This window comes from Lepidochelys kempii, chromosome 25 (assembly GCF_965140265.1).
Source record: "Lepidochelys kempii isolate rLepKem1 chromosome 25, rLepKem1.hap2, whole genome shotgun sequence".
Taxonomy (NCBI): domain Eukaryota; kingdom Metazoa; phylum Chordata; order Testudines; family Cheloniidae; genus Lepidochelys; species Lepidochelys kempii.
In genome coordinates this window covers 10,782,622-10,796,631 of record NC_133280.1, presented here as the reverse complement: position 1 = coordinate 10,796,631, position 14,010 = coordinate 10,782,622, and the positions used below count along the sequence as shown (strand labels likewise).

At 47.2% G+C, this 14,010-nt stretch overlaps 1 protein-coding gene across 3 annotated transcripts in view; it reads left to right on the top strand.

Moving 5' to 3' along the window:
• Window positions 1-14,010, top strand: part of CELF5 (CUGBP Elav-like family member 5) — a 57,532-nt gene that overhangs the window by 5,503 nt on the left and 38,019 nt on the right. For all 3 annotated transcript variants that reach the window (XM_073323826.1, XM_073323824.1, XM_073323825.1), the window contains exon 2: window positions 5,895-5,977. In XM_073323826.1, coding sequence (XP_073179927.1) covers window positions 5,895-5,977 — 83 coding nt within the window. The remainder of the gene's footprint in view (window positions 1-5,894; window positions 5,978-14,010) is intronic.

Sequence of the window (14,010 nt, the reverse complement as noted above, 5' to 3'; positions counted from 1 at the left end):
CACTTACTGGCGGATCCTCCAGTGTTTCAGCTAGTGGTAGCAGAATGGGAGAAAAGCGTAGAAACCATGTACAGCAACGGCTTCCGTGGCCAACAGCATTTTTAGCACCACATCCTGTGGCCCATGGCTGAGCACGGTTAGCTGACACACTGTTAAAACCTCCTTCAGCCGCGTGAGCCCTACCCTTGATTGGGGTGGGGGGGGAGGGGGAGTGGTGGTATTGGCCTTAGCAATGGTAGGAAATGTTATCTGAGAAAACCTAACATCAGTTGGCTTAGACTTAGACTCACCCCCACGGATACCGCTTTACACATCACCTCCGACTCTGGCTTTTTAGTGGGTCCAGGGACGGGGGGTGGTTCCCTCCTCAAATCCAAGGTGGTCATCTCAGACTGAAGTTTTAGGAGCCAGAGACTCCTGCCTTCCACAAGGAAACTGGGATCCCTGACTTGGGCAGAGGAACTTCCCTGTTCCAGATGTCTGTTTTCCTAAGGCTTTGTTGCGTTCCCAAAGCTCTCCTGAACTCTGAGACCAAACAGAGGGATACAACGCAGCTGGAGTTTTACTGGGGATGGCATTGAAGGTGTAGCTCAAGAATCGGTTTGCAATAGGCAATGTCTCTCTAGGGACAAGGGGCGATTCTCATTCCCCTAATATTTACATAATTGAGCAGCAAGGAATATAACATCCTGGCAAGATCCCCTTCGGTGTTCCTGACCAGGACTTAGGTGCAACCGAAGTAGAGTTAGCTCCTGAACCTCAGAAGTCAATCCTGCCTCCACATGTTGGGGCAAAATGATCAGGGACTCCTAGGGGCCCTGGGTGTGGAAGGTATGGTAAGGATAGCCTTTTGAAAAGGATGCTGCTGAGCTAGTGCCCCCCAAAAGGCAAGGGTGCCCCCCCCACTTTGGAGCACAAGAGCATGTAAATGGTTACAACAGGCAGCCCCAAATCTGTTCCAGCTGTGAGTAGGGAGCAACAATAAGTGGGCAGCCCTGGCGGGATGTGACCATCTGTGTAGGAAAATTCACTATTTAGTATTATAATACACATGTATAAAGTACCTCTCACCTAGGTATCTGGGCTTAATCCTGCTCCCACTGAAGCCCTTGGCAAAACTCCCAGTGACCTCAGTACCTTCAGTCCTCTGCTTGCAGTGCCTCACTTGCCATTTCCTACAAATCAAATTACCAAGGGGCTGATTGGATTGCAAACATGTTTAGAAAATGTTTTCATTGCTGCTTTTTAAAATCTCCTTTATCCTAAGTTTAAAATAGTCACCAGGCCTGAGCCGGCAAAGTTGGGGCTGCAGATCCTGAAGTAGGTTCTGAACTTAGCCAGAGTCTGGGGGCTGGTTCTGTCTAGAGATGAGAGGGAGAAAGGGTTGGTGCAGCACCTTTAGTTTAAAAAGTGCATGGGTGTGGGGGGAGTGGTCGGGAGGGGAGGGGAAGGAAAGGAAGCAAATTAAGTCATCGCTGCAGAGAAACATTGTCCAACAATGTGATTTGCACATCCAACACACAGTTATAACAGAAACCCCTTATCTGTGTCTGATCCGCTCACACATACTTATTCAGATAAGAGAGAGCTTATTTTTGGAGAGAGATTGATCTATATGTTGCAGTTCAAATAAATACAAAAAGGTGACCAAATCTGCCTATATAAATTCCAGTGAACTCCTGTGATTTGTGGGTGGTGGAGGGAGAGATGAACAGCTGGTATTTTACCTTACAAACAGAGGTAGAGGGGGAAAGGCTTTTTAATACTGGTTCAGAGAACTGAGTACTTTAAGAGGCAAGCAACAAAATCTAATGTCTATTTGGAATTAGAGGAGGCGGGGGAAGAAGACTGCATGACAATAGTCTATCCAACACCTCCATACTGCTGTGACAGGTTGGTTAAAATTTTAGCAGGGTAGCTAATTAACCATTGGAACAATTTACCCAGAGTCATGGTGGCGGGCAATTTTTCAATCAAGATGGGATGTTTTTCTGAAGGATCTGCTGTAGGAACCATTTTGGGGAAGGTCTCAAGGAGGTCAGACTAGATGATCTTATTGTTCCCTTCTGGCCCTGGAATCTAAGACTCTATGAAAATGTTCCAGATCAATAGACATTTTAAGTATAACAAGAGGCTAGTTTCAGTGCTAATTTGAACAAAGTGTTTTGCTTAGAAAGTCCAGTTAGCTTTGAAGGCAGCACTGTCCAGGAGAGAGGGCACTAGACATGGATGCAGGAGACCTGGGTTCTATACCACATCCATTGATAAGCTTGGCCAAATCACGTCTCTGCTTGGTGCCTCAGTTTCCCACTCTGTAAATAATGATACCAGCTTTCCTTTATGAAAGTACTTTGATATCTATGGATCTAGCTAATAGGGCTATTGTGTGATAGAAGAGGAGGTCAATGCTATTTGCCCCGCAACATGAGTATAAGGGGGCATATATGTTCATAATCAAATTGGGTGTTGGCCAGCATGCAGCTGCAGATGCACCAGTGTGTCCGTGAAATCGTTGGATGAGGATTGCTCAGGGAGTTGGCAACAGACTGTTGAGTCTTTTGCCGCTTGGTTGGCAGTTCAAATCCAGCCCCAGCCGGCAGATGCTGGAAATTGCTACGCACCATATGATTGCTGTTCGGGGGTTTATGTGAAATGAATTTGATCTCAGTCCAGTTCTCATTGAACAAATACTCATGTTGCAAAAACCACCACAGAAGTTGGGCCATGGTGATTGTACTTCCTTTTCTCCAAGGCACCTCTAGCTTGGGGTTGGGGCATGGTGATTGGCTAGTTTGTGGAAGACTCATGTGGTCCCTGCCCATACTGTACCCATTCTGTAGAGAAAGAGGGCTTCAGTCTCCAGACACCTATCACTAGTGCTAATTCCATACACAGATCCCTGAAACGTTTAAGATAGAATAAATAGCCGGCTGTAAGGCACATGTGCAATGCGGGAGACGTAAGAACCCGAATCTGAAGTCAATGGGAGTTGTGGGTGCTCACCACCTCTCAGGATTAGGATTAGGGTTAGGATGTGCAACTGGGCTTTGCAAATCCCGTATTTTAGCTGCATCCAGTGCTGCAGTTGTGCCCCTAGAAATAAGTTTCTGGCTTTGCGCGTGGAATTCTGTGTGTTATCACTGCTAAACTGGGCACCGAGGCCCAAATCCTTGACTTATAGCCGTTAGTTCCCTATTGACTTCACTGGGATCAGGACTTAGGCCTTTAAAATGCACTTGGAAAATCTAGTTTTACAGCTGCTGGCACTTTCCATAATTCTCGCTCTGCCTCTGTCTCCAGAGCTTCCTAGTAGTTCAATGTGGGTAGGGGCACTGAACTGGGAGTCAGGAGATGTAGGTTCAGTTCCCAATCCTCCCACCAATCTGCTGGGTGACCTTGGGCAAGTCACTTGCCCTCTGGTTTCCCTCCCACCCTTTGTCTTGTCTTGCTCGATTGTAAACACTTCGGGGAAGTCGCTATATGTGTGTAGAGCACCTGCTCAATGGGAGCCCAAACTCAGCTGGGGCCACAGGTTGCTACAGCAATACAAATAATTATAATACCGTCAGACACAAGCGGACGCAGCGTCTCTTTGAACACGCAGGTTGAACAGGCCTTCACCCATAAACTTGGGGGGAGGGTTTCAAAAGCATCTAAATGACTTTAGCAATCTAAGTCCATGTGATTTAAGTGCTTAGGAGCCTACATATGTAGGATTTAGGCTCCCAAGTGTCTATGTTACTTTTAAAAATGGAACTTAATGCCTAGTCACTCAGACACTTTTGATTATTTCACCTTTGGTCCACATTACAGCTGTCAGGGGAACGGGTGGATTCAAAAACCTTGGGATACTTGTCAGCCTGTGTTTTCACTAAGGATCCCACCAGATACTGCATTTGGCATAGGAAGCGAGAGAGAGAGAGTGTGTGTGTGTGTGTTTTTCCTAGTCCTATGTCCCTTAGTTAAATTAGTTGGTAATCTTGAGACCAAGCCTGGCACAATGCAGCCTCAATTCGAAGGCTGGGCAAGGAGTCTTAATTACCTGTCAGATATGTTTAATATTCATATGCTGTTTTTCTAGCAAGTGCTACGGAGCCAGGTATAATTTGTTTAGCAGAGGCAATTTATTGGATGCAGAATGCAAGGAGGGCAGCTTACTCTTGTTGCCATATGTGGGATAAAGACACTCAAGAGTGGGGATTGTCCTGCAGAGTTTGCTTCCGCCTGGTAGAAAAATCATCTGAGTCAATGTGGGACTCTGGGGTGGCTGCCAGAAGACACAGTCCTGCAGCTCTTACTCACCTGAGTTTGAATCATTTCCGACTAGGCTGGGCAAAGCATGGGAGAATAGATCGATGCTGGGGTGTATAGAAGCTTGTTGAGATTGGATTGCAAGATCAGGCCTCTTATCTAGGCCAAAGCCATGTGAGTGGAGATCTTGGAGATCTGTGATACTGACTGGCGCTGCAGGTTAACCCTGAAGACATTTTGTAGCCATCTTAGTTAGGGCTCTCACACAGGAATGAATTCTGCCTTCGTTTAGGACAAAAATTAAATGCCAGTGGGACTGGGATGGGTGGGGGGATATGCATTCCTGTATTGGAGTCTATTCTTCAGTCCTTTGCCCAGCTTTGTCTGAAATGACTCAAGTGACAGGGCTTCCAGCTCTTCCCTGGGGAGATTATTCCACAGTCTAATAAATCTCTCTGATAGGAAACGTTTCTTGATAACCAGCCAAATTTTTCCTTTGCTCAGCTTCATCCCGTTTTTCTGAGCATTGCCACCTCAGAGCACCCTAAAACAATTCCTCTCTCTCCTGGGGCGTGACACCTTTTTACTAAGTGTAGGTGGCTAGCCTCTCTCCCCCTTTCGTCATGATTTTAGCCAAAGATGCTGGGTCAAATCTGGAGTAAGGACTTTAGGCTCGGATCCTTATTTGGCCCTTTTAATCTTTCTTCATAAATCAATCCCTGCAAGAATTGTAGTGCTTGCTTTTCTCTGAATTTCCATCAGTGTGTAGAGTACACAGATGTGTATATGGTACCGAAAGCCAGGACTGCTCTTGCTACGTCGACTCATTGCTGCCATATATTCCCTTCCTGCTCCAGGACAAGGTACTTCTGCACAGACAGCCTAAAATCGCATTCCACTCCCATACACCATGGCATGCTGGTCTCTAAACTGCTGCCTGCTCTGACCCCTTAGGTATTTTTTGGAATTGCTGATCCAAGCCTCACCCTCCCATTGAATATCTGTGTTTCAGGTTATTTCTTCCACTGGCTGTGTCAGCTTGTGTTTCTCCTGCCTGCGATGTTAATCCATCTGATCCAAAGCCCATAGAGCCTTTCTCTTGACTCCAATGGGCTTTGGATGAAGGCCCAGATTTTTAAAGGTATTTAGGCATGCCAAACAGATTTAGGAGCCTGTCTCATTTTCAAAAGGGATTTAGCCAAATCCCTTTTAAAAATGAGACTTGAGTTCCTAAATCAGTTAGGAATTACAACACTGAGTTAAATAGCTTTAAAAATCTGGCCCAGGCCACTCTGCCCCTTTATATTATTTATCTAGTTTCGTTCCTGGTGTTTTGTGACACCTCTCAATTTAGTAATATCTGCACCTTTAATTAACAAGTCTTCACTCTTCTTGCAGGTAATTAATAAAGAAGTTAAATAAAAACTTGGGCCTACCAGGGCTGCCTGCACCATGCTTGACACCTCCTCTCTGAACTCAGTGCAGGAAAGTTAGATCAGGGTGCTGGGTGGGGGGATGGTAAGGCACATAGTCCATGAACCCATGGAACATGTTGTTATTGTGGATATTTGGGGTGAGGGATTTTATGTTGTTACATGTAGGCAATTGTGTGTCTAATTTGGCATTTGCTGTCTCCACCGCAGGTTGTGCATTTCTCACATACTGTGCTAGAGATTCTGCCATCAAAGCCCAGACTGCGCTACACGAACAGAAGACTTTGCCAGGGGTAAGTCCCGGTGGTTGCTGAATTATGATCTGTGGGTTTCTTGGCTTGAGCTGGGCTGCGAACTGGAGGGAGCATTGGCTTTGATTCCTTTTTCTCTCTCTCAAAGAGGAGCTTGATCTGGTGGTTACAACAGGGAGCTGGGAGGCAAACCCTCTGGGTTGGATTCCTGACCCTACTAGAGACTTATTGTATGACCTCAAGCAAGTCGCTTCGCTACTCTGTGCCTCGGTTTCCCCATCTGTAAAACAGGGTCTAATGCTGCTTACCCACATCACCAGGAAATGGTCATGTTACAGGGTGGAAGATGTGACACAGGAAGTTAGTACTTTCTTTATATGGGCAGCCTGTGAGGAGGAGTCAGGTGGGGAAGGAGATAAGATACGGCATGTGATGCTGGACCCTTTTCCTAAATCCCCAAGGCTCATTTGCACATCAGCTACGGCTCCTCGTACGTTTCCTCTGCCAGAGCGACTGGCCTGGTTGTTCAGGGTCACGGTGTAGAGCCTGACATGACATTGAGTTCAATTACCGATGCTGACTAGACAGTGGAGGAAACATGTCCCTGCTTATACACAGACCCATCCCACCGTTCAGAAGAGAAATCCACTGAACGGGTGAGACTGGGAATTCTGGACTCCTATAGGTAGCCGTCCATACCCTGTGCCTTTTCTGCTGTCTATGGTCAGTATGAAACCTCTATGGAGAGACTGGAGAGATTTTTCAACATGGATACACTCCGAGGTGTGGGGGGATCAGCCCTCAGCTCACCCATATTCATGCACAGATTGCCACTCTCTGTTGCAAGGTGATGCTATTGGGGTTTTTTAAAAATTTTGCCATCCCCATTTTCTGATGGTAGAAGAACCTGGCTAGGCGGGGCTTGTTTTCTTCCTGCTCTGGGGTTTGAACAAGTGCGCTGAAAAGATTCCTTTGTAGGTGAGTAGGCGGAGGACTCGGGTACTTATAGACAGAAGCTCATCGGAGACCCTGAGTGCTTAAGGCAGCAGGATAATTAATGTAAACCAGGGATCTCTGGAGAGGGGTTAGGAATTCTTAACCATAACATTTCCCCTTTAACTCCTGCAGGACCAAAAAGCTCCCCTCACCTCTCCCAGCCCCTAGAGCCATCCATAGTTTTTACTGTTCGCTTTCTGCATGGATCTGTGTTTGCAATAGGCAGGAAAGCTCACATGGCTTAATTACAGCTTAATGGAGTCTTTTTTGGAAGCTGTCATTGCTGTTATTGGCTGTGGGTGTTCCAGGTTATTTTAGGGCACAGATGAGAGCCGAAGAGAAATACATTCTTAAATATTATTTGACTTAATTTTCTTCGGGGGATAAGTTAGCATTTCAGGATAAGGCATAATAACCTTCCACAAGCATTAGACCAGCATGGGATCTAGAGAGTGAGGGAGCATTATACCAGTATAGAAATTATACAGGTCATGGTTTAGTGCGGTAACTCAACATGCAATGGACAAGAACTTCATCAGTACAGTAGCTGCAGCACCATACAGTATAATCAAGGCTCAATGTCTGGGCTTAGCTCTGGCAGCAAGACCTCTGGATTCTGCTTCAGCTTTCTTTACACTCAAAATGGAGATTCCTAGTGAATTAAAGCTAAAAAGAACAGGATGAGCTGTAGCCCCTGTGTTGTTTAGTGTGAAAGTAAGTGCAACTTATTTGATACTATCCCCGTGCTTTGACAGAACTGCGGATTTTATTTGGAATTGACAAGGCAAAACTGCTTTGACAGAGAAGCTGAAGGTTGTTGGCATCTGGATGTGAGGATATTTCAATCTTTTGGTACTCGGGAGGCATAGGGAGCTGCTAGGGATTGTGGGAAATGCACACTTGCTGGCTGTCCCTACACTGATCAATATCAAAATGGTTAACAATTACAATGTCATCATTGGGCTTCAGGGTTAACGCTGGGATGAACTGGCATCAGTGCAGGGTTCCTCTAACCTTAGCCAAAATCCAGAGTCAAAGGGCTTCAGCTTCAGAATGAAAAGGGAGAGGTAGCTGAGGACAGAATATGGAACCTTTCACCTCCTGGTCCATGGTTCTAATATAGTACATGTTGTGGTTGAATTTTTTTGTTGTCTGGTGGCTGTTTAGTAGCCTGCCTAAAATGCATTTAGTTGGTTTCCATCCACCTCCCTGAGGACAGCTGTCCACGTCTCACCACAGCTGGCACAAATTGGCCCCCTGATTGGCTCTCTCAACACAGAGAACAATGATAGATCTTGACCGTTAGGAATCACGAGTAATAATCTGTGGATTTCTCAGCCTGAGCTAGGGTTATAAGGTTGGAATCAAAGAGGAATGGCCTTGATTTGTTTTCTTGTAGCTCTCTGGAATGCGGTGTGGCTAGAGTGGTGAACTGGGAACCAGGACTCCTGAGTTCTATTCCAAGCTCTGTTGCTGGTTGGCTCTGTGCCCTTGGTCAAGCCACTTAACCCCCTCTGGGCTTTATTCTGACTTACACTAAAGCCCCTTTGCACAGCTCTGGCAGTGTAAGGCATTCCTGGTGTAAATGGGAATCCAGCCCATGGTATCTCATCTTATCCATAAGTAAAATCTATCTATTGGGGGTTTATTCTGCTGGCCATCACTGTAGTATCTGAGCAGCTTCCATTTTAAAATCAATAGCAAAGTCCACAGAGGACTTCCTGGAGTCTCTGGCAGTCCTTTCCTTTTGGGGTGGCAACTCTGCTCGCAGTAAGGTTTTTGATTTTTTCTGTGTGACTAGCTGGGGACAGAAGGCGGGGGAAGCCAGTGTTCTGAGTGTCATTCGTATGGTGGCAAGTTGAAGAGGAAGGCTTTGCAGCATTCTTTAAAGATGGTCAGCCTGTGGGTTCACGTGGTCTCCTCTGGGGGTTTATTCCATAGCTGGATCCCCCTCGACTGAATGCTCTCGCGAGCATTGATCTGAGCTCTGTGGTCTGCATTGTCCCAGAGGGGTGCAGCTGTCGCAGTGGTTCATGATCAACATGCAGTCTTTAATGTAGCCGAGGCTTGATCAATGAATGGCTTTGAAAATTAAACCCAAAGCCTTAAACTGGATTCAGGAGCTGACTGGGAGCCAGTGGAGGGCCTGGAGCATGGGTCTGACGTCCTCAGGCCAGCACTAAGCCATGGAGAAGGCCGGCAGCCACATTCTGTATCAGCTGGAGCCTGGGCATCATCTGCACATTCCATTTCAGATCCAGTGATTCACAGTAATCCAGCCTGGAGGTGACCAGTGCGTGGATCCCTGTGGCCAGATCCTGGTCTGGGAAGAAGGGGTGGAGATCCCTAGCGAGCTGGAGGGGAAAGAAGGCATTTTTAGCTACTGGTGCTGCCTGGTCATCCAAGCTTAGTGAGGAGTCAAATGGGACCTCGAGATTTTCACCCCACTTTGATGAATGGGGGCGATGTGCGTTCCTTGGAAAATGGAGACAACAGGCTGTCTCCAGTACAGATGCTGCAGCGGCACAGTTACAGGGCTGCAGCTATGCCGCTGTAGCACTGTAGTGTAGACACTTGCTATAGCAACGGACGGGGTTTTTCCAGTGCTGTAGTTAGTCCACCCCTCCAAGAGGCGGGGAGAGTTCTCCTGTCAACCTAGCAGTGTCTACGCCAGGGCTTAGGTCAGCTTAACTCTCTCAGCGGGGTGAATTTTTCACACTCCTGAGCAACGTAGCTAGGTCAGCCTAAGTTTTAGGTGTAAACCAGTTCAACATCTCGGCCAGTTCTTTTGCTTTTCTGAATGGCATCACTTCGGTTTTGGCTGGATTCTGCTTGAGCCAGCTGTTCTCCATCCAACAGCTAATTTCTAGTCGACATTCTGACACATTAGTTGTGGTGTTTGCATCAGCTGAGAATGAGATCAAGAGTAGAATCTCATCGGCATATTGTTGGTAGCTGAGTGCATGCATCTCACTAGCTCTCCCAGTGGTGATATTGAAGAGAAGAGGGGATAGTATGGATCCCAGTGGGACGCCACAGAATAGGGGCTTTTGACTATCTGTTGCCTCTCTCTGAGCACCATTGGAGAGGAAGGATTGGAGCCACTGTAGTGCGGGGGGTGATAATACTTGCCTGGCTTGCAAGGAAAAGTGCTTTGAGATCCTTAGAAGAAAAGTGTTATACAAGGGCAAAATATTCTGTTATTTCCAACATAAAAATGTTTTCTTCATCCCCATAGTTGAACCCTTTCACATGTACCATTTCAGAGAGATGCTGTATTAGATGCTCCCGGGAAATACAATGCACTGTGACAGCCTAAATTTCACCCTGGTATAACACCCTGCTGGTCAACTTTATTGCACCAGGAATGATTTTAGCTCATTCTACATGGAAAAAGTTCAAAACTGTCCCCTGGCATGGCCATGATCCAAACTGGCAATATCTCAAAGACCCTTATGCTTTGAGAATCCCAACCAAGATGGCTTTCCAGAGCCTTCTGTAGTATTTAGAAGCCAGTCTCATCTCTCACTGCTGTACAGTTTTTTCAATTCTGTGCCATAGAGTCACATCTAGTCACCCTTGGTACCAGGGTTCTCAATTTTCCTCTTAGGCTCTTGAAATCTCAAATCAACCAGAGATGATTTCAAACTCCTTTAGCTAGGTGAGACTAGATCACCTTAAACAAATACAGGAGTACTTGTGGCACCTTAGAGACTAACAAATTTATTAGAGCATAAGCTTTCATGGGCTACAGCCCACTTCATCGGATGCATAGAATGGAACCTATCGTAAGATATATATATATATATATACACACATACAGATATATGGGAACTTCCACCTTATCTGTATGTGTGTGTATATATATATTACTATATGTTCCATTCTATACATCCGATGAAGTGAGCTGTAGCTCACGAAAGCTTATGCTCTAATAAATTGGTTAGTCTCTAAGGTGCCACAAGTCCTCCTGTTCTTTTTGCGGATACAGACTAACATGGCTGCTACTCTGAAATCTGTCATTAAACAAATACGTGCTTAGTTCTTCCTAAACAAGTGGAACACGATTCAACCAGTCAAGATCCTGGTGGCATGGCACTGAATATAGAGAGAGGTCCATCTTCCAGCTAGTGGAAGGTTTTGGAGGATCTGGGTTTATTTTTAAGGCATCACAGGGCTTGACTATGTGGAATTCAAAGCAACACTTGGTACTCAGGGAACAGCATTGGGCAGGCTAGCTCAGATAGGAAGAGTAAGTTCAAATAATACCAGGATGGGCTAAGTGGGCCCTCTTTGATTGTGTTTGGGATCTAGAGTGAGTGGAGCATCACAAATACCGAAGACATCTAAACAGCTCATCCTGGCCCCAACGCCCCACAGGCACTTCAGCTTCTGACCTATAATGTTCCATGTTCCTTGGCTTAGTAGCCAAGGCGGATGTCCCATAAGGCATCCATCTATGCCAGGCACAGAGCTGTAGGGCACTCCAAAACTCTGCCCGTTATTCCAGATGTGGAGTTGGCCTCTGGATTCCACAGCTGCTCTGCAAACCTCCCACTTAGAATTCCCCAGCCCTCGTTCCTGCATACTGACTGGGGAACCTCTGAGCCAAGATGGAATCTTTTCCATAAGGCAAGTCCCATGAGCCCTGGGGACTCTGCCCCAACCCCGGTGGGAGCGGATCATCCTGAGAAGAAATTGATATAGCTAAACTCCTTTCCCAAGATCATGCTGTTGAGGGTTACATGTTGCTCAGAAATGTATCTCTAGGAGGTCTGGATGGAGGCAGGATCTTTGGTTCTAAACAGCAGAGCACCAGGTCCTTGGCCTTCTACTTAATCTATTGTACTTACAGGGTGCCAATCAGTATGTAGGTGCAGTGTCCATTGCCCTCTCTTTGCTCCCCAGCGCACTTATCCTTGGCTGGTTGAAGAGATATTATATCTCAATAACCCATGCCTTTGATTCGTGATTGTGCCTTCACTTACAGACTTCTGAAAGGAACCGAAGAGGTTATTAATGACATGCAGTGATCACACGCGCCAAAGTTAAAGCTTCTCGCTAAGTGAAATTTGAGGGAAAAGCAGCCAGCTTTTCAATATTTCGGAGAAACGCTTTGTGTCACTTTTCATTTGCAGCCAGACAGTTGCAAATTGCATAAAATTGCTCCTGAAGAAGAAGGGGGGAAGGGGGAAAAAAAGCGTGATTCTTCTGGCAAGGTACAGTTACAGTTTTATATCTATGCAGAACAAAGAAGGGCTTGCTGAAAGGTAGGCAAATAAGTGGCAGAAATTGGTATTGATCCAAGCTGGGAATAGGGGCAGGTTGAAGATCAGCAGTGGGGGTATTGAGATGGTGCTAGATTGGGGAGCAACGCATGGACGTGGTGAGAGCCTGGGAACGCAGGGACACGAGAACGGAAAATTACAGGGAAGCAGCCACACTAGAGCAGAGAGACGCTGGGAATGCACCAGGGGTTGAGATGCAGCAGAACTGGCTCCTGTGGATGGTGCACAAGGATTAACGCAGAGATGCAGCAGCACTAGACCGTAAGGACACAGCATCTGGTTTGCCTCTCACTCCTGATCTTGCGCTGATGCGAAGCAGAGCTGAATCAGGCCCACCCAGGAGGAAGGCAATGCACCGGGGTTAACAGAGATACGGTGGGACTGGCTGGCTTGAAGGGAGCTAATCATGGGGTCACCAGACTTTCACCTCTAATGCTGGGGGTGAATCTGGCCTCGGCCAAGATCTCCAGAGCTGCCTCTCCATGCATGACCTACCAAGCCTGCTGTGTTCATCCAGGATGCTGCAACTGACAGTGCCTGCTGGGGAGACTTCCAGGAGCGAGATTTAGGGCCTGAAGATTGAATGGAGATGAAGGCTGGACTCCAATCTTCCATTCCGGAGGCGGTCACAGCAGGTCATAGTTTGGGCCCAGCATCGGTGCAGGGTGAGGGAAGCTTGCATGGCCACCGCCTGTGCTGTCCCCTCTTTGTGGGGTTTTTAGGCAGAAATCCTCAGCCTGCCGTACATTTCACCAGCCCCGAGTCCACCAGAGTGGGGGCTAATCACAGATATGCAAGCACTAGAATATAGCAATGCAGGGAACACACCAGGGCTGGCCCAGTGAAACAGTGCCACAGCATGAAGACATAGGCCAGATTCAGCCCTGGCTACGAAGGGATTGCAATTCAGAGTCACTTCAGTGGGAATTCCATCAGCTTATTCCACTGGTGCATCTGGCCCAAGGGAGTGCAGGGGAATAGAGGGGCTTAATTGAAGGATGCAGCAGAAGCCTGCATAGAATGGGCATTGGGAGAATGGGCTGCCGGGACACACATTGGGAATTGGAGAGCTCATAAGACTGAAGGTCGACACCAGCTTCCACATGCTGCCTAAAAGGGCATGGCTGCGCTCTCTTCCTGCGCGCCAGTGTGTGCCCTCCCCAAGCGGAAATGCACAAGTACGTATGCCGTGCCTATGGCCGAGAGTAGGCACATTGCTCAGCTGGAGGTATCGTTCTCTGAGCAGGCTCACACCCACGCATGTGAACGAAGACACCCACCCCCACACGTACACACACTTCTTCCCAAACACGCCCACACTCCCAAATGCGATGGCACGTATGCTCTCCCCAAATACACGGACATGAGTACATGCATTCTCCAGGCATGCACAGATGTGGGCCCTCCCCAGCCTCACGTATACACACGTATGTGCGGGGACACACCAGCCTTCACACGTGCTCAGCCCACTGCAAATTTCCCCACTCAAACCCTGGCCCCTCATCATTGCTCTGCTGAGGATTTCCAGCCAGGCCTGGTTTTTCCATGTGTGCGTTGTTGTTGTAGGAGGGTTTTCTATCTCTCTCTATTTGCATCATTCGGAAAGAGGAGCTGCAGCAGCCTGGCTGTCAGGAAGTGAGCGGCACCGTTAGTGGTTGCCATGGGAACTGGGAGTTAATTAAGGCCTGTACGCAGAGGCCTGGGTGGAGAGGTCCCCATCACAGCCTAGTTCTGAAGCACAGAACCACCGGCCTCCTGTTTCTTGACAACAAAAGAACATTAAATTAGCAG